The 21,694-nt window shown below is 39.6% G+C and overlaps 2 protein-coding genes across 6 annotated transcripts in view; one reads left to right on the plus strand and one right to left on the minus strand.

Moving 5' to 3' along the window:
* Positions 1-21,694, plus strand: part of HHIP (hedgehog interacting protein) — a 73,889-nt gene that overhangs the window by 29,688 nt on the left and 22,507 nt on the right. For all 5 annotated transcript variants that reach the window (XM_083457306.1, XM_083457307.1, XM_083457308.1 and 2 more), the window contains exons 5-7: positions 18,673-18,824; positions 20,369-20,542; positions 21,122-21,265. In XM_083457306.1, coding sequence (XP_083313432.1) covers positions 18,673-18,824; positions 20,369-20,542; positions 21,122-21,265 — 470 coding nt within the window. The remainder of the gene's footprint in view (positions 1-18,672; positions 18,825-20,368; positions 20,543-21,121; positions 21,266-21,694) is intronic.
* The window catches only part of ANAPC10 (anaphase promoting complex subunit 10), a 118,737-nt gene that overhangs the window by 17,583 nt on the left and 79,460 nt on the right, over positions 1-21,694 (minus strand). The window lies entirely within an intron of this gene.

Below are 21,694 nucleotides of genomic sequence, written 5' to 3' on the forward strand. Positions count from 1 at the left end.
AGAGAGAGAGAGAGAGAGAGAGAGATTAGCCACATCCTGAGGTCCTTTGTTGAAAGTCAGTACAAGCAATGGAGCCACAAAGAAAGGAAAGACTAGCCGCAGTTACCTATGCTCTGGTAACCTCCTGACTGGATTGCTGTAACAGGCTCTGTGTGGAGTGGCCCTTGAAGATAATTTGGAAGCTACAACCTGTGCAGAATGCAGTGGTCAGGATGCTAACTGGTATCAGGAGGTGGGCCCCTATAGTGCTAGTTTTCCAGAAACCACACTGGTTCTTGATCAGCTTCTGAGTCAAATTTAGGGTGTTGATGTTAACTTATAAAGGCCTAGATGACTTGGGCCTAAATGATGTGAAGGAGCACCTCCTCTGATATCAACCTGCCCTGGCCTTAAAATCTCTATGAGGGGCTTTCTTGATGGTCCCACCCACAGTTGAGGTACAGGGAGTGAATGCAAAAAAAAAGGGCTTTCTCTGTGACAGCACCCCAACTCTGGAATGACTTACTACCAGAGGTACATTTGGCATCAGTGCTGATGCCATTCCATAGGCAGCTGAAGACCTGCCTCTCTGTGCAAGCATTTTGAAGAAGTTCATTTTTTTTTTTAAGGATATGCTAGCTGTGTATTAGATTTTACTGTTTCCATTCTAGTTTTGATGAAAGCTTTGATATAACATTGGTTAGGATCCAGTTTTATATCATTTTTAGTGTTTTAATTCATGCTTAGGTTACCGGAGGCTGCCTGGTTGACATTGACACATGGCAGGGCCTTCTGAGTGATGGTTCCCCTTTTGTGGGAATGCCTCCCCCTGATCTGTCTCCTTCATTGTTGACTTTCAGGGGGAATTTAAAAACAATCCTGTTTACCCAGGAATTTAATGGGTAAACTGTTGCTAGCAACCCTAAAATTATTGACACAGGGAATGTGAGGGTTTTTAGAATATAACTGTTTGGGGAATGTTTTTAATGGTATTGCTATTGATGTGTTTGCTGCCCTGGGCTCCTCTGGTAGGAAGGGCAGGTTATAAACTGAATAAATAAATATTATTATATGTAATATGCCTTGGGGCTATCAGTGAAGAACGGGCTTATACTTAAATAAATAAATCAAAACAAAACATCAGGATCATGAGGCATAAAGATCTCACTAAACCATTTCCCCAGTGTGTTTCTTTGAAGCATCTTAAAAGAATACGCCCTTTTCCACCCCAGCTGATGTCCTCAGATATCAGGACAAATGAACTTTATCTAAGGTGTGAGTGGGGGAAATTGTAGCTCTCCAGATTTTGCGGAACTATATCACTGGAACATTGGAAGCTGCCTTATAACAAGTCGGTCCATTGGTCCATCTAACTCAGTACTGTCCATGTTGATTGGCAGTGGCTCTCCAGGGTTTTGAAAGGGGACATTCCAAGCCTTACCTGAAGGTGCCGGGGTTTGAATCATGGACATTCTGCAAGGTTTACTACTCAGATGCACCCTTCACTAATAGCCACCAAACATACCACCAAAGGATGATGACCAGCTCCCATATCTCTGAGGTTACATGTGAAGGGGTCAGACACCTAGCTTACTTAGTGTGATTAAGTTATACACAGTGTGATAAGTTATTACATTTCCAGCTCCAATCTTTTCCTCCTAATTCACAGGCAGAGCTCTAGCAGGATATAACATGATTTTTGAAAGGCGAAACCTGCTGACAGATGGTTTACCTTTCTGCTCATCATTTCTACCTTATATCATATGAATCTGGTCTTCGTTTCCATAGAATCTTTTAAAGGGAAGATTGCATTCTTCTCCTATAGTTGAAATAAATAAATAAATAAATAAATAAGTGCCAAGGAGAAGCTGAAGCTGTTTCGTCAACAGCACATGTGTAATTTGCCAGCTAAAACTCACATTTTTCCTACTTGAAAATAAATAAATTGCCATTAAACCAATATTGGCTATTATATTTAATTTGGAAAAGTGGGTATATGATCTGTGGGATCTGGTTGCCCATTTGTTTTTGATTTAAAATAGAAGTTGTTCAGACTGAAATAAAATTCAGAAGCTGAAATGCAGGGGTTTTTTTTTTAATGATACTAACCAAAAGGCCTCAGTAAGAATAGAAGGAACACAATCCACCTTTAAAATAATTTCAATCAGCAGTAAGTTCTGGAAGAAGAGCCAGCAGGGGATAGTTGCCAAATTACTCCCACCAAGCCAGCCAATCAGGAGTTGGTGAAGGAATCCAGTTATGTATTTGTGCTTTCTGTCTATGTTGCTGTATGTCTGATCTCCTGGATTCATTTTATGTCACGGGGTGGGGTGGTGCCACTGCTGATAATGCCTGAGTGGAAATATCACACAAGAAGGGCCACAGTTCTGTAACCTTGAAAGTGGAACATACTTACATGGCAAGTGACCATAGCATTGCCTCCTTTCCAATAGTAGATGTTGTTGTGGGGTAGAGGTGCCTTCCTGACACTAGGAGGTTGCAGCTTACTTTGATGGGGTCAGGGTGATGGGTACACTGAAGTATTATCAAAATCGCTGTGTTGCCTTCACAAGTGCAGCCCTGCAGTCCTATTTTCACCATCACTCTACCCCATCCTGAAAGCTGCACAAATGCTAGACAGTGGAAGAGTGCACCTTTGGGGATAAAGTCACACTGTTGGAGAGTCACAGTGCCTGCTGTGGCTGTAGAGACTGATACGGGTGAGACATGTTTTATTGCAGCTGGGGTAGATGAAGGCATCTGGTTTCGCAACTATAGGTGCACCATGGAGTTTCTTCTCTGTGCGCTCCTCCCAGTGGTCATTGCTCCTCTGGTCATTGTTCCCCTGGTCACTGCTATGGATACACGGCCTGACTGTCTGTCTCCAAGCACTGCACTTGTTTGCAAGGGATTCCCATATGGTGGGGTTAATATTGCCAGCCTTCATGTCACGTTTGCAGACAACTTTGTAACGTAGAATTGATCTGCCAACAGGCCTAGTGCCTGAAGCCAGCTCCTTGTAGAGCACATCCTTGAGGATCTTGTCATGTTCCATTCTATGCATGTGTTATTCAAACCATATTTTGACATATGATTAAGTGTGCCAAGCCTGTCAGTGTTATGCAGCACACAGAGAACAAATGACAATCAGAAAACTAAATATATCTGTGCAGCAGACCTCTTACAAAGGTTGAATCCTTATGATACAAATTTCTGCTGAACTTCTGCTTGAATTCTGTTCAAGATTATGGACTTCATTTCCATAACCTGTGGTCTGAACTAGGCATAACAATGAATGTGGGATCCCTGCCCAAAAAGGCAAGTCAGGCTTCCCCTCTTTTGACAAGGATCGTATTGTGAGAAACATTTCTCCGGCATCCCATCCACAACCCCAGCATCAGCCAAGGATGTGAATTGAAGAGAGACACATGGTTTGATTATGTTACCATAGTATGGAAGTATCCCAAGCTTAGGTATCCCAGGGTTGAATAACTCTGCTTTATTGTACTGATGTTCTCAACAGGAAGCAAGAACCAGGACTCTTCCTGAGATAAAAGCAGCAGTTCTGAAAGCAAAGGGGGAGACCTTGACATAAAAGGAAGAAAGGCAAGGGCATGTTAGCTTCTCAAGAGGTATCTGGGAGCCACTGCAGGAGACAGAATACTGGACTTGATATGCATTTGGCCTAATCCAGAGCTGCTTGTCAAGTTTTTGTTATGTTTATGAGGAGCTGGCCTACATGAGGTGACAAGGTTATAAAATAATATATAAAGTAGATAAGTTCAGAAAAAGAGCACTGTACTTCTGTGGGTGTTTTTCTTCTTCAAGTGAAGCACCAACATTCAGTGATCGAATTACTTCAGACATTTCATAGTTTTAGCATCAGGGAGGTCTGTTATGACAACACAGAGGTTTATCTAATCTAGGAAGATCAGGTCCCTGAATTTACTTTCTTAGGTATTTATAATGTGCTAGCCATCATAGTGCTAAGCACAGATGTGTTTGCTTTTCCTTGTATGGGCCTCTGTACTTGATGTAATCATAGGGAAATGTTTCTTCTTGATGTACAAGTTGTGCACTTTGGTGGGCTTTCAGCTGGCATGTTTTCAGCTATGCCCCACAAAAGTCACAATGGTGATGGTATGCTTTATGCTTCAACCATCTGAAGCAAATAGCAATTGCTCTAAGCAATTCCCAAGTCCTGACAAAACGAGGATACAGCTAGTATACTTCCATTGACATATATTGTGCAAGAGATACAAGGGGCACTGAAGTCAACAATAATATCAAAATATGTGCAGTTTTCATGGCAAATCTGGAAAAAGGTGGAGGAGAACCTAGGAAAGGGATGAAGACCAAACCATGGTCATACTAAAGGTGGTCCAGATGGCCTATCATACCCCAGTGTGTGTCACGCAGGAATTACGGTATGTCAGGCATTTGTTCCATGTAGTTGTAATCACTTGGAGGGTCAGAATGAGGTTGTTCCACCATTGTGCCTTTCACATCCCTTTCTTCCCCCTTCCCAAACCATTCATTGAAGAAATCCTCTAGAAAGGATATGGTCTCCTCCTGGCTGAGAATGCTCATCATGCAGTATTCCCAACCTTTTCCAGATGTCACCCCTCAAAAGAAGGCAAGATCTGGGCCTGGAAAGGGATGCAGGGGCAGAGTGCTGCCCCACCACCATGGAATTATAATTACACAGAGGGAATATCTGAAAAGAGCTATGACGTGCTTTAGGGATGTCAGTACTATAAGGTGCAGTCAACAAAATACTTTGTACTACCATCTTGCCAGATAGAAGGAATTCCTCCTATTTATGAAATCTGACTTAATGAATGTTGTCCCATGTTGAAAGCTGATCATGTGGTATGGGCACTCCCCTTTCAGAACCTAGAACTTTTACCATTTCACAAGTCACATTTAGGTGGCTGGTGTGATTAAAATTAGAGGTTCTGAGTGATGAGCATCTTTAGGTGAATGGTTCACCAACAGAGGAACCCATTTCTGGTCAGTTTTAAGGCATTCCCTCACCCACTTGATCATATTGACTAGCCTTAGTTAAGTCAGAAAAAGCTACGAACCACTGCCCTGAGGTAGTCACTCACAGGATGTGGTGACTTTTAGAATCTGTCCCAAAGCTTTGTTTGGTGGCACATGATGCAGCTGTCTTGTCAAAGCAACATATTTCTGGGTGTGGGTAATGCCTTGATGGAAGACCATCTGGGGACCAACTGTCTGCAGTCTTAATTTCCATGGCGGAAGAAAGCTGGATGCAAGTGCTTTAAATATATAAAAATAAAAAATTGGCACATGAGCTACCTTTGGTGCTTTATACCATTGGTTTTCCATGTACCACTGCTAAACCTCAGGTCCTGTTTGTGGACTTCCCATAGACATCTGGTTGGCCACCGTGAGAACTAGATGGCCTGATCCAACAAGGCTCTTATTATGTTCTCTTCATGGCACACAGTGCCATACACTTTCTATTCAACAGTGGAAGAGAGAATGGAGGATCTCTTCCTTCAGCTTGTGTGGCATCCTTTGGCCTTTTGCTGCATTGGAGGAATGGAAAGCAAAGCAAAGCAGTTACATTAGCCAAATACTTTTTTAAGAAGTGTGATGGAGCTAGCCACTTCCATCCTGCTTCCCAAGTATAATATTTGAGCTTCAGCTGGAGCACTGCAGCTTACATCACTGCAACTCAAGCCAGCCTACAAGACCAGATTATTTCTTTCTAAGGATGAAGATTGTACTTCTAGGTCTGTGATGTGTTCAGTGACAGGTGCTATTATTAAAGACTCCTTGCTACAAGGAAAACCAGTGACCTTGTTGTTAAAGGACAGCACTTAATTCTCTGAAATGCTCATTGGTTGAGCACATGCCATGCATGTAAAAGTTCCCAGATCCATTCAGCCTGTGGCATCTCCACAATGGGCTGAGTCCTCTCTAAAACCCCAGAGAGCTTTTCCCAGACAGCATAGGTGCTGAGTTAAATGCACCAATAGTCTGAGTCTGTATGAGGTGGCTTCCTGTATTCCTTCCTTCTTTGCCAAATATTAGAATAATAATAATAGTAGTAGTAGTAGTAGTAGTAGTAGTAGTAGCATATACATGGTTTCCCTTTAGCAATTAGGATGTGAAATGTGAGATATGATTTTTAACAGTGTGTGCATGTGAAGCATTTTTCAGGATACAGCCATAATCTTCTGAACTTCCCTGTCCAGTTTCAGATAGTGTTTACCGGTAGGCACACAGACTAAACCTTGGACACTTTTAAAGGACTGGTAAGGAAAAAATCTTTTAGATTTGTTCAAATTCAGAGAAATCTAATTTGATTAGCTTCTATGGTTCATTTTTTTGCCCCTAAACTTTATCTGCAATATGCATTTGGAGAGACGGTTAGTGTTGCTACAATCATTCTTTAGCATCTGTTTTCTCATAAACTTAAGCTCTTTAAAGTGTGTGTAAACAAGCCTTAAACTTCAAATACAAGCCACCCAAGAGATTACACAAAATAATAAAAGATTGTTAACAAACTTACTATGGAACAGCACAAAATTATGACCAGTAGACAAACATATTCAAGGACCAGGTCAAATGTCTGGAAAAATGGGATAGAGAGACTTCTGCTTGCAGCATTAACCTTTTGTTACATAACAGTCCACTCATGCAACTTCTTTTCATGGTGAATAAGTCCTCCCTCTCTCTCTCTCTCTCTCTCTATATATATAGTGAATACTTAAGATTTTCCGTGGTTTGTGTAGCAAAGGTAATCCATATTTTCCATTTGGATAAAGAGTGCAGGATTTGGTCCCAGTGTTCAACAGGCCCCACAAAAAAAATATAATTCCTGCATTTAATCAGAAGCATGAAATAGACCCGGAGCAAAAAGATAACCATTACATCCTGACTTATTAGCACCAAGTCAGAGTTTTCTCTCTGAGTCTAGTTAAAGGATAGACTAGAACTACTGGACTTATCAGAAATATGGCATCATTTGAAAGCCCATACCATACGTACATTCATGAATTCCCCAAATAATTTAGCTCAAAGTTGTCCGTGGTCCTCCAAATTCATAATTGGTGGTTTTTCTATTGCTTCTGTCTGGCCCAAGACTTGCAGAGTCCTCTGTGACTTCAGAAAAACTAAAGGAGTGGCAATCAAAGGCTATGACAGCTTGGATCTGCAAAAGGCTCTTTGATGTCACAGAGAACCTTGAAGGCCTTGCTGACTTACCTGCAAGAGTATCAGAAGCCCACTCTGACATCAGAGCAGCTCATCATCCCAAGGCATTAAGTGAGTCAGAACAAGAAAAGAAGAAAGAAATGGTGGCAAAGAGATTCAGCATAACACTAAGCCAAACTGTGACTTAGCACAAGCAAGCAAATGTGGAATTATTTGATCTTCATGGAGTGAAGATCATGGTTGCAGTCCGCCCCCAGTGCTGTTATTGCCGCATAACCTGGAGCTTCGCCACTGTTGGGCTTAGCAGTATATCTGAAGCTGGGCTCATGGTTTTTCTCCTCCAAGAGCAAACCTTTATTACAGCTATTGGTTTGTCTGGAGCTACAGCAGTACTGGGGGATGAGTGCTTCAGCTGCAATCTTCATTCTAGGAACCCACACATTTGCTAATTCACCCATATTTGGTCAAAATGTTGGCCAGTGCATTTATTCTTCACAAACAGCTAAGGGAGCAATAAAAGCACCAAGTGTTCCATTTTCCACAACTAGAGTGGCCCCATTCAATGAATGGGCACTAGACTGTGGCCATAACACTTGTTCAAACTGTATTTTCTTCCACATTTTGTTAGTTTTATAGTTTGGCCATACTGTACATATGACAGAAAAGACTCCTGGTATTTCAGATTCACTGTATACCCCTTTCAGCTACTACACTGTATACCATGCACAACCATATGTAAATATCAGTTCTTTTAAAGAAAACGTCCTTCATATGTGAATAGTTTGGAAATATGCGCAGGAATACAGATAAATGAATTTGCAATGCAGAGCCTAAACATTCAGTAATATCACCTGAATGGAGTAACATTTACAGTTATCTTTATAAACTAAATTCTACTTCATATATTGCAACAATTCAAATTTTATTTATCCATGTATTGCATTTCTCATTTATTCATTAACTATGAAGAAACCTAGAAACCTCCTTCTGATGTATTCATTTATTGTTCTCTTTGTAAAAACAAAAACAAAAAAAGGATGGCTATTCACAGAAAAGAGAAAGAATTATTTGATTAGCAACTGGGATCTATTGTGCATATAGCAAAGCTCTGGTTCCCATCAGATAAATAGTTTTTGAATTCCACAACCAACTCTGAAAACAGGTTCCATACTGCTTTCTTCAAAGAATTTACATTTCCAGTAAGCAGCCTGAGAAGCAGTTTAAAACTGGTGAAGTCTCTGTTAAATAGTAATACTCCTTGAAGAGTGTAACAAAGCTGGGCAGCTTGTGTTTCCCAGTATCTGAACTTTACCAAGTTCGTTGAATAAGTATTTGCTGCCCCACACCTGCCACTTACCTCTTCAGCCTCTCTTCTTGAGTGCTTTTCAGCCAACTGAGGCCATGTCTGTTATTGGACTTTGGCCTATTATTTATTAATTCTATTTATAACTCCCACTTCACCAATTGGTTCCAGGGCAGGGTACCTACAATGTAAACGTAACAATCAAGCTTAAGAGTAAAGCTTGTTGGTGCAAAAAATATTTAAAATGGACAATTCCTGGATGCAAAGATTCAAGTTTGGGGCATAAACTATTTCAGTACATGGTCAGCTGTGAATTGGCTGTGTGTCGTGAGCTAATACTTGTATAAATCAACCCTAAGCTGCTTGTTAATATGGGGGAGGCGATGTTCTTCCACTAGTCTTATCCACTAAATTGTTTTCCTTCTGAGGATATGTGCAGCAAAAAAACATATTGCTCATAAGCTGCTTCTGGAAGACTCAAGGAAAGAAATTGCTCTTGACAAAAATCATGTCCGATTCAGGAAATGTGTGGTTCAGCCACTTGGTAGCAATGACCATAATGTAATTAAACTTGGCATCCTCCCATGGGGATCATAACATAAACCAATAATTTCACAGGAAACTTCATTTTTTTAATAACACGGAAACCAGAAATAGCCTAAAGGGGAAAGTTAGGAAATTAAAATCTATATGATCAGAACAGAGGCTGCTTAAAGATACCCACTCAAGTATGAAAATTTCTGGAATGTGAATAAAATAAAAAGGTGTTACAGCAAGGTGGATGAGATTATTAAGACTGAACACATTGTATCTGGAAAACCATTTTAATTCATAATTAGGCTGTAAACCTATTGTAAAATGTATCAGCAATATTGTACTGCATTGAACTAGCTTGCAATGTTGAAAGTAAAGTTATATACTTGACGATTTAAAAAAAAGGGAAAGGGTCAAATAACTAACAATTGGTATAATGACTAGAGCACAGTCATTTTACATTATACAGTGGTACCTCGGGTTACATACGCTTCAGGTTACAGACTCTGCTAACCCAGAAATAGTACCTCGGGTTAAGAACTTTGCTTCAGGATAAGAACAGAAATCGCATGGCGGCGGCACGGCGGCAGCGTGAGGCCCCATTAGCTAAAGTGGTACCTCGGGTTAAGAACAGTTTCAGGTTAAGAATGGACCTCCAGAAGGAATTAAGTTCTTAACCCGAGGTACCACTCTACATGCTAGAACACAGCAAGATGAGGTACATATTCACAACCAGTGGGATGTAGTTAGGGTTAAGAGCATAAGAATAGCCTACTGGATCAGGCCAATGGCCCATCTATCCAAGCAACCCGTTCTCACGGTGACCAACCAGATGCCAATGGGAAACCAGCAAACAGAACATGAGCAACTGGTATTCAGAAGCATTATTGCCTGTAGCTGTGGAGGTAGAACATAACCATCATGTCTAGTGAATGATAGCCCTTTCCTCCATGAATTTGTCTAATCCTTTTTTTTAAAGCAATCCAAGTTGATGGCCATCGCTGCCTCCTGGGCAGCAAGTTCCACAGTCTGACTATGCACTGCATGAAGAAGCATTTTATCTGTCCTGAATCTTATAACATTAAGGTTGTAAGGTTAAGCTACCAACATGAGTTTGACCAAACTGCGGGAGGCAGTGGAAGACAGGAGTGCCTGGTGTGCTCTGGTCCATGGGGTCACGAAGAGTCGGACACAACTAAACAACTAAACAACAACAAAGTGAGAACTAGTGTGGTATGCTTAGCTACAGTGCTAACTTTGACCGTGGGAAACTCAGGTTCTAATCAACCATAGGGCTAAGCCAAATAATAGCAGTATCAATAGTAATAATAGCAGTAGTAGCAGCAATACTGAAAACCTCAAGAAATCTTCACTATGGCTGGATGCAGTCCATCAACACAGATGAACATTTGGTTAATTTTTATGTAAGTTTCTCTTATTCTGAGTATGTAATAGTTTTGAGTGGTCATACAGTTTGCTTCAGGCATCAGACTTCTAAACAACACTGTTCTTTTATTATTTCATTTATTGGATTTGCCAAAGTGCCAATGCGACAGACGCCCAGAGAAGTTAACATGAAATGAAACAAATGTTACAACTGACCTTATTTAATTAATGATGTTATAAAGTTCACTGACCTCTTTAAGAAAAAAACAACAGTGAAAAACACTGGTGCTTGTTTGAAGGAGACCAAGCCTCACAAGGCAAGGAATCCATGCTTGAGTTTACTGGAGTGGATTTCTCCCTCATTCCCTAGTGAAGACTTCCCAACTGTTATCAGATTTCAGCCATATAACCATTCATTATGCCGATATACACATACATATACATAATGAAGATCAGGGCAGCATGTAGATAAATCATAAGGGACTGAAGAAAACCTTTGGTTTTTCTGGCCAATGGAATGGTTTAATATAATAAATAAAAACATTAAACAATATATGGGAGGCGTTATTGCTTTTGTTTGTTACTGTGTTATGTATTTTTGTGTTCTTATATTGTAGACTGCCCTGTGACCCTCGAATGAATGGCAGTATGGAAATTTAATAAATAACATAAATAAATCATTTGCTTCAATCATTATGGCATACATTCGATTTTTCTATATTCTGCATGTGCTGTTACATCTAAAGGTGCCCTTCTGCATGTGGAAAGTATGTTCCACTCATAGATGCAGTGCTTCCCACTGTGTGAAACAAATTAAATGAATCTCAAAGGATATTATTATGCTTGTGTAATCTCTTGCACCAGTGGAAATGTGAGTACTATTATAAAACCTGCCAATTAGAGCACTGTGTAAACCTTTTGTCATATATTTGTGGAACTGCACTAATTTTCTTTCCACTCATCGTTCTTTGGAGCCAGTTCAGTCCCCCCCCCCCTTCCCGCCTTGGTTTATCAGTTTTAAGAACATGTGAAATGTGAAGGAGTATTTCTGCAGTTATAAACAGAGGAAGTTATTATATTGCTTTTTAATGAATGCTTAGGCAGTTTCAGACATGGTCCCCTGGTTACAATTAAATTAGTTGTTTATATATATATTACCTACTATTTTAAAAAGTAGCTATTGTTGTTTGTATTTATAGAAACTGTTATTCCTCTTCCTTTCCCCTTAAGTTATTTTTCAAGTTTAGTACTTTGTAACATGTCTGCCTTGTGGTCAAGCAAAATTGCTGTTCTTGTTAATCCTGCCCACTTCCAAGAGGGCTTCCAGTATAGGACATGATTCCTGCCCCCCAAATTTATCCTCACAACAAGCCTAGGTTAAGCTAAGTGATGCTAACTGGCCTCAAGCATTGTAAACACTGGGAACAAGCAGAGATTTGAACCAGGGTCTTCCCAAGCTAAGTCAGGCAATATAACCACTTCCCCACACGAGCCCTCTGTAATAGCCAAAATATCTGAATGGGAACTGGCCATCTTTGACTTGAAAAATGGATCTGTCCAGTGTCCTGAAGGACCCATCTCTGGCCACCATACCTTTGATGTTTGTCCCAGCTTATTGGTCTTCTGCTCTCACTGTCCACTCCAAACTACTGCCACACCCACCTCCTCTGACCTCCTCTGTGGTCTAATCCTCACCAGGTCTGACAAATGTTCTGCTCAGTTGGGGAGAGCAGATCATACTAAGTCAACATTTATTTAGGGTGATGTGGTGACTGTCTCCAAGTGCCATATCTTCTCCCAGATACAGATAGCCCGGGTACACACTGGCTCTTGTGACTCTTGTCTCTTGGGTAGTGCATTGGAAGGCAATGCACTTTTTCTCCTTGGCATTATTTAGTGCTTTTTTTCTGGGGGTTCGCAGGGGTACGCATATCCCTAAACATTTTGTGAATCTTTGTACTTTTGTCCATTTACTGTATTTTATTTCCCTGATTTGAACTATGAAATGGTGGTTTTCTTGAGTCAAAATGTACAATCATGACTTATTCTCTATCAGATTCTAAAAAATAATTTAAAAAATTGTACGCCACAGCATACCTCCGATAAGCTTGGTTACATCAGTATTTTGTAGTTAGGCCCATAATTGTGATCAAGCATTGTGTATGGGAATTTTTTTGTTTAGATATGATGAATTTCCTAGGAAATGAGCTTTATTCATATTATCTGGACTCTGTTTTCTTTATGTAGCTATGGATTACTTTAACACAGGATGGAGTCCTTAATTTGTAACACATGATTAAGTTTTTATAAATTGCTACATTGTATCTGTATCATTCCTGGTCTGGTGTGTGTACGTATGTTTTAACAAAGATGGCTTAACATAAGACAGATTTTTGTTAATGGAATCCATTCCACCCAGAAGGTGTTCTTTACAACAAACAGGAAACACTGCTATATATAACACAAGGTCTGAGCAATGGAAAGATACATTGATGATGTCACTTATTGTAAATATTATTTGTACCTGCTAGTTTATTTCAGGGGAAATTAGGAGAGTGACATCATAATGATGACTGACTTTTATTAATGCTCGCTCTCCCTTGCTCTCATTCATTCCTAGATTGTAAATTGTTATAAAGGGAAGAAGCAGCCTTAAAAATTCTGTCCCTCTTATCTTTGTTGTGAAGATTGTTTATACAAAACATACAGTTGATATCACTAGCTCTGTTATTCTTGCCATTAGCTTTCATGTAACTCAATTTTGATATACAGTTAAATGATTTGTCATGGAAAGCAGGATGTGATCTAAGCCAAGGGACAAACAAGATGTTCTGTTGGAGATGAATGAAGTCTCTTGACATTTAGGGGGTGAGGATTGGTGGGTTGTTGTTTTCTTACTGACTTACAACTTGGGAGGCAGCAAGTTGGAGTTCTGACAGCTTGCCCAAGCCCCTGCCCACCCCCCATGGATCCAGCCTATGTGGTTCTGCCCTAGTTGTACTTCCCAGTCCTTTCTTCATAGCTGCATGTGTAAGAAGTAGATATACAGAAGGGCAAACCATGGATATTGCTTTTGCTGGACTGGTGCAACTAATTTCAGTTATTATTCTATTTTTCCCCACTCTCAATTTTACATTTAGGGTAGGGTGTAAATGAAGTAAAGATATCAATTCTCAGTTTTTAAAATTAGCATATAAGCAGACTGGCATTTCCTCAGCATTAACTAAAATTTGATCATTATGAACCATTTGCCTGTCCATTAAAAGATATGTGTTTAATAGAGCTCTAGATTATATAATTTACTATTGGCCCAGTATTCTGTCTTTTGTAAAGGGGGTCATAGGAATTGAACTTTATATGTTATTCTAGTAACTTATACCTTTTAAATTGTTGATATGAACATTGTATAAATAGAAATTTTATAAATCTCTTTAAAATGTGTCTTAAAAAAAAAAGTATGACCTTTAAGTCACAACAATCTGTTACATAACTCGGCAAGGGAAGTCACATGGTCGTAACCTCATATTTCCTTAAATTTATGGTTGTTTCTTGGTGGTCCAAAACACATTTTAAAAAGTTCCCTTTCATAGTAGTAATCTTACTAAATTGTTTAATGTTTAATGTTTGCTCTAATAAAGGTCAGCACAAGTTCTTATTTAGATTTACAATGGGAAATATAAAATCTCAGATACCAATGAAACCTCAAGCAATGAAGTCAGGGATTTCCAGTGTTATGTTTCATTCTAATGATGCGAAGATAATGCCTTTAGCTGCATGACCACTATATTAGCTACAGACCATAAAATAATCTTTATGGAAACAAGGAGTCAGAAACCACGTATTTTTTACTCCAGCCAAGCATTCTCATCATTAGTAATATTTGGTTGGTAAAATCCCCCAACCATTTCAGTATCTCCTTCCTGACTGTCTGCCTGCCTGCCTGCCTGCCTGCATCAAAATATGAGGGTGTGTAACAAAAAGAGAGCAATCATTGTGGCATGTTTTCCTGCTCTTGGATCATAGAAATATATAGAACAGCCTGACGCTAGGACCGGTGGTACCCAGAAAAAACACTTTGGGTTGTACAAAACATGATATGACACTTCTGCTGCAGGAAATTTTACAGGTGTTGCAGGCAGATGTAGTGTGGAGTAGATGAAGGCAGGTGAAGGTATTTGGTTGCGCTGCTGCAGATGCACCAGGGTGTTTCTTCTCTCTGTGGTTGTTTCTCTTCTGCTCACTACTGTGGATATACAACCTGTCTGTCTGTCTCCAGGCTGTCTCCTGTCTGTCTGTCTCATCTGCAAGGGTGATGACCCCACACGGCAGGGTTGAGGTTGCCACAAATAGGTTTATTGAAAATATGGGCGGAGTGGATCCATATAAGTGGTAAAAATGACCATATGATGGCTTTACAATGGGCATGATGCAAAGTTCTGCCTGCTATTTCCAAACATGCGCCAGAGATTTTTCAGTTCTCTCCCCGCCCATTTCTAACAGCAGCTCCCTTTGCCCCTAAAACGCTCTCCCCAAATTAGGACAATGAACCCTCTGGAGTAGCATCCCACGAGGCATTATCCACAAAAGTACATTGTGCATCCATCCAGGTTGCTCTTATCCCAGACTTGCAACTCAACCTGCATTTTTCATGCTGCAGCAATGTGTGCCAAAAGACATGGCAGCTTTTTATGGGCCATAGTGACTTCCAGCTTCATTCATGCATTCATTTTATATAAGAGTGTTTATATACTGCCATCTCATAAAATATCAGGGCAGTGTACATCAATTTAAAAGCATTAAATAAAAATTAAAAGCAGTACAAAACAATTCTTAAAATGACTAGCTACTCAAGAAAATTTCAAACAGCTACATAAGCCTATCTTCAAGGTTCACTTGAATGCCAAAAGGGATGTTGCCTGCTGAATCTCTGCTGGAAGTGTGTCTCATAGCATGGGACTGGCGACACTAAGTGGTCGATTCTTGGTTAAGTTCATTTGGCATCTTTAACATGGGGGATAACTATCACTGCTCCTCCGGATGATCTCACTTGGTTATGTAAACAGTGGCTCCCTGGGTGAATCTCAGCACACTGAGCTTCTTCCACTTGATCACAACCACTTGAAAAGCAACTTTGCTACAGAGTGTCAACAACCAATTCCTCTTGAATTTGTTGTGAAGAAGCATGTTTGATGTTGGCCCAAAAGATCACATCCATAGAACAGATGCTTATCTGTTGCATAGCAAATATAGGTTGAATTTTGAGTTGGGAACATGATGAAGCAATTGCAGCTTAAATATTCTCAACATAGCTATTTGAATTATGCATTGGCTGTTGAGAACACGCAGACTGCATAACAGGTGGCTATTTTCACTATAGAAAAGTTTAAGATATAAACATTCACCTGGGAATTGGCAGTATTTTTTCCCCCTATTTTTTCAAACAGTAGTGTTATGAAAAGCTAAAGTCAAAAGGTTCTTAGATGGTCAGTAGTGGCTAGCTTATTAAATAGCCATCATTATCCCATGTTGCTATAACATCATTAAACCAATGTTGCTAAAACTGGGCATCAATGCACTTTAATGCAAATTAGATCTTCAGACTATAGCAGCTCTTCATGACGCCATTTGGGGAAATTGGCAGGGCTGGAGATCACAAGGAATGAATGAAATGCATGTATTGTATAAACATAATGTGCAAATATGAGTTCAAATGGAATACACGGCAGTGACCTCAGATATTAGGTTCAGGATAATCACAGTTCAGATAACTGGTGTTCCATTATACTTTGCGTAAGGATACTGAAAGCAACATATCATGGCAACTTGGCAGCAGCTGCGGATTGTTTTTGTTTATGAACTTAGAAAGAGGATGGATGGTTTACCAAACCTTTCATCCTAGATGCTGCTAATTGAATGAGCACTTATGAGGCCATTGAAAGTGCAATGTAATTAACTGTTGCTGGGATCCAAAGAACCATACTGGGAATGCAGTGGGGACTTTCTGAAAGCAGCGCTCCACGTTACTAAAAAAAAAACAAAAACCAGCAACCAAAACCCAGTGGAAGTCCAACAATGGTCTCTGATGGTGGCCTCTAATTTAACATAAAGAGGGGGAAATAATGGGGGAAACAAGGGGTTCCATGGCCCACTGGTACTTGCAAGGAGGTCCTGCATGTTCCTAATGGGTTTTCTTGATCTTGACCCATGTCTTTGATTTCAATGGGAGTTGAAGGAGCTTAACTTTGCATTAACTTTGCATTTAAGTCCATTTTTGCACCCAGTTGCATATAACAGATTGGAGTTGGTTATGCCTAAAGTAGACCCATTGATATCAGTGGGATTTAAGTTATGTCTTTATAAGCTTTAGCCCCATTGATTTCAGTGGGGATATTCTATGCATAGCCAAGTCTGGATCCAACCCAAAGTTGCAGAAACTCTGAAATGTACTGATATTGCTAAGTCAGCAATAATAACAGAATTTCACCTCAGAGGTCACAATCTGACACAGGATAAGGCATGTTTCAGCCAATTGATTTAAATGGGTCTAGTTGAGGCAAGAGTCTAGCTCCAATTCAAGAGTAAAGAACTGATGTAATTGTGCCATTAATGAAAATTATGTTTTCATGCTGTAGCTTTTCTTCTTGAAATCATTATAGAATTTCACAACCTACAATCTATAAGTTAACCTGTATTTATTTTAAAGGGCATAAAAACGAATTTCAAGTTATGCAGATTGTACAATTTTGTTTGCCAAAATGAAAGCTTGTATTCTGGCCCATTGTACAAACAAGAAAAAGCACCCTGAAACAGAATAGTGTAAAAATATTCATATACAAAGTCTTCATGTCCTATTATAAATGATAATATAAATGATATACAAGCACAGTCTCCACATACAGAAGTACATTCTATCATATTTTATCATGGATGATTTGTCATTTTAAGGAACTGCATTTCAAAATTATTCTTTAAGTACAAGTAGCAAAGAAGAAGAAGAAAATGAATGACAATATATCAAGATCACTAAAGGAAAGAATAAGCTCACCGATAACAATCATTATGGTGCACGCCTACTCAGACGTAAACCCCATTGACTTCAATGGAACTTACTCCTTGGTAAGAGAGTATAGGATTGCAGCCTTAAGTATATCATGCTGCAGGAATAACTAGAGTGAGACGGCCTAAGAAGCACCTCATAAACAATAGCATATTTAACTTATGTGTGAAATATTCATTATGTTCAGGAAATTCTTTTCTGATCATACCCCATTCTGTGTATTTTTGAATCTCTGTTTGTATCAATACTTATTAATTAGATATTTTCTGTAGAAAAATACATTTATGCTAGTATGCTTGGAGGGTGCTCTTTTGCATTCTGCACTTCAGAGCTCTGAAAGATTTCCCTCCCACCCCTCCCTTTTTGGGGTTGGGGTTTTTTTTGTGTGTGTGTGTGTGTGTGTTTTGCTGCATTTTGTTGCTGGCATTTGTATTGTCACAGTACATGAAACTGATGCTAAACATATAACAGTACTAATCTGTGTGGCATACATAAATAATGAAAGAAAGATGTTTGGGCATTTTTTATTTTTGTTTTTTGAAATAATAAAATCCTTTGCGCTATGGACCCCCGTACAGAATGATGCTTTCATGCAGTGAGAATGGAGGCTGCTTATTACCTACAGTATGCTAGCAATGATGAACAGACCACCATCGTTGTGACAAGTGATGTAGTTGCCTCCAGGGTAAAACAAAGGTTTACATATTACACAAGCAATTTAACTGTTTTCTAAACATATTGCCAAGACAGTGGGAGTTGGCACTGTGTTTCAGGGCTTGGATACTTGGATTTGAAGTGACTGCTGATTATAGACCTTTTTCCTAATTTGCCTTCTGCTTATAACAAGCAACCTAGTAATCCAGGAAAGAATTCTCTGCAGCACTTAAACTTGTCTTCATGGCTTCCCAAAGATCTCTCCATAGAAAAGGAGTGAGGAGGCTTGTATACCAATAGCTACACAAAACAATTGTTCTCTTCCGACTCTCAAGGAGCAACAACCGCTGCCCCCCCCCCAATTCCCCAAACCGGATGAAATGTTTTATAATCCTTTTTTGTGCCATAGTTAGAAAAGGAAGAAAGAAAAGAAGAAAGGAGGCAGGCAAAGATTACTCACAAGAAAGAAAGAAACTTTTTTTAAGGGGGGGGGTCCCTCTTCAACACAATAAAGAACATAATTAACTTCACAATTCTTTGTTTTGCTTTTTTCCCCATTTGACTGCAGGGTGGAGATGAAAGAGGGCTCTTAAGCCTTGCATTCCATCCCAATTACAAAAAAAATGGAAAGCTGTATGTGTCCTATACCACCAACCAAGAACGATGGGCCATTGGGCCACATGACCATATTCTTAGGGTTGTAGAATACACCGTGTCCAGGTACGAATTTTGTAAACAGCTTCAGCAGCAAGTCCCCATATACAGTGTACTTCAGCTTAGTTGTGTCATATGCTGGGAATCTGTCAGTCCCCAAGCCCAGTTTTTCTGCTTTTGCATGCCTTGCTTTTAAACAGGTTGCCCCTCATTTACATAAGATCCATCTAGATACTGTCAGTAAACATCCGTGACAGATTTCAATCAAACGCTACTCAGGCAAGCAGCAAAGTGCAGTGCCTTGCTCTCTTCAATAAATCCTCTTTATTCTATAATGATTAGTGCTGTATTATGTTCTATCATGTTATTGTTATTAATTGTTTGTAAGCCACCATGGGATATTTACCTGAATGAAAAGCGGCATAGAAATATAATCAGCCGAACCAATCTTTATTCAAATGTATATCCCAAATAATTTTAAAAAAAACAAAACAGTTAGTAATGCATATTTTTTGTCTTTGATACAAAATTCTAGTCTTTTGGAAAGATCTGACACATCACTATTTTTGGAATTAAGAAGGTTGACTATTGACTGAGGAATCTGCAACAACGTCTGACTCCATGCAGGACAATGCTATGCTAACCTACTACTCTAGCTTATTAGTGGCATTTGAGCAACAAAATTCATCTTGATGGTGGTTTCTCAAGTCTTAATATGGCTTAAACTGACCATACCCACTTCCTTTTTTCCTGGACATGAAGGAATGAGGAATGTTAGCCTCAAACTGAGTTGGCAGCCATACTACATGTGACTGACTAGTTACTGGTATGCCTCAGAATGCTCTTTAATGAGATCCCTTTGGAGAGTGGTTCAGCTGTACCTCTCTCTAACGATCCTTAAAATCCACTATCAATCTATGTCCTCACCACCTACAACTGTGCTGAATAGCATTTGTTTATTTATTTCCATATGTCCCACCCTTTTTCCAAGGACCTTGGGGTGGCATACACATTTTCCCCAAATTTATCCTCACAGCAACCCTATTAAGAGAATAGTGTCTGGTCCATGGTCATCTTATGACTGAGTCACCCCAGCCCTAGTCTAAGACTAACTCAGGGAGGAGGAACCCGTGGCTGTTCATATGTTGTTGGACTCCAACTCACATCAGGCACAGGCAGTGTTACTAGCGTTCAGCAATAACATCCAATATCTGGGGTGCCACAGGTTCCCTAACCCTTCTCTATTATACCACACTGGTTGCCTCTTAATATCAGCAACAAAAACCTGAGATACATTCAGGATGCAAAACCTTTGCCACATGGCAAGCAAAGGAACAAAACAATCCAAAAAGAAAACCCCACACACTGTTTGATGGCCAGTCACAGTCCACTAAGGAATCATTGGCCCCCAGGCCAATTGAGTGGAAGCTATCATGCCTCACCCATGTTTAAAAGGACCTAGGACAAAGCTTTACTTCAAAAACCATATGTCCCTGCCATTCTGAACTAATGCAAGGATGGTTCTGGGGCAGAGAAGAAACATTTTAAACATAAATTTAATGGAAATATATTATTGAGATTAATTCCGCAATCCTTTTTCTGTGCTACAGGAAAAATCCGCATCAGGTTGATACGAGAACAGCAAGAGGTTTTCTAGAAGTTGCAGAGCTACACAGAAAACACCTTGGAGGACAGCTGCTTTTTGGCCCTGATGGGTTTTTATACACATTCCTTGGTGATGGGATGATCACTATAGATGATATGGAGGAAATGGATGGTTTGAGGTATAATAATTACCAGTGGATAAAATCTTTCTTATTTATTGTTTCTTTTTCAGCACCACACCCTCTAAAATAATTCTACCATTTAGATGTCCAATACAGATCAGTAATATAATCTTCATCATTGAAAACATGTGCCAATACCCCTCACTCACTATATTTATACAATTCATGTGCTGATCAGTGAATGAATTAGAATAACAAGATGCAGACCACCATAGAAGCATTAATGCTTAATGGAGGAAAATATATTTTATCCATACTGCTCTGTTTATACTGCTCCCCACTCGATATAGCTAAACACAAGTACCAGTCCTCCAAAATGGAGGAACTCATTTGAGCAAATGTGTCCAGTGAAAATCATAGGTGCATGCAGCATGTCATTTCTGTCTCCTGAAGAGGCCAAACTGAGACTTAACAAGTGGAGGCAATCTAGAGCTATGTACAGTATGCTGCATTAAACCCACAGAGATTACTCTTTTGTTGGGTAATTTCCTGTGTTTATCGCACTACAATTTAAATGAATGCTGCCCAGTAAAAATCCTTTTAAAAATCAATTGTGTTATCCTCCAACTTTCTCAGTGATTTTACAGGTTCTGTGTTACGCCTGGATGTAGATACTGATTTCTGCCATGTGCCTTATTCCATACCACGGAGCAACCCACACTTTAACAGCACCAATCAGCCTCCTGAAATTTTTGCCCATGGACTCCACAATCCAGGCAGGTAAGTAGGTTATATTTCTTTTTCAACATGAGCATAAACTAACAAAGAGATAAACACACTTTTAAAAAATTGAACATTCAGAGACAATCCTTCATAGGGAAAGGGAGGAAAAAGACAAGAAAATAATTTAACCGAAAGGGTGTGTGTGTGTGTGTGTGTGTGTGTGTGTGTGTGTATGTTCTTCATGGGGATGTATATTTGGAACAAGGTCTTACAACTGTGAAAGAAGATCCATGTGTTCGTTCGGAAATACTGTATTAGTATGTACATTACATTCCAGTCTACTAAACAAATACCCTGTGGTGAACTGGTGTTGCCATAGGGAGATTAGAGTTTAAATCACTTTGCCAGCCATACATCTAAGCACAAGAAGAAGAAGAAGAAGAGTTTGGATTTGATATCCCGCCTTTCACTCCCTTTAAGGAGTCT

Source organism: Podarcis tiliguerta (assembly GCF_965153285.1).
Source record: "Podarcis tiliguerta genome assembly, chromosome: 9".
Taxonomy (NCBI): domain Eukaryota; kingdom Metazoa; phylum Chordata; class Lepidosauria; order Squamata; family Lacertidae; genus Podarcis; species Podarcis tiliguerta.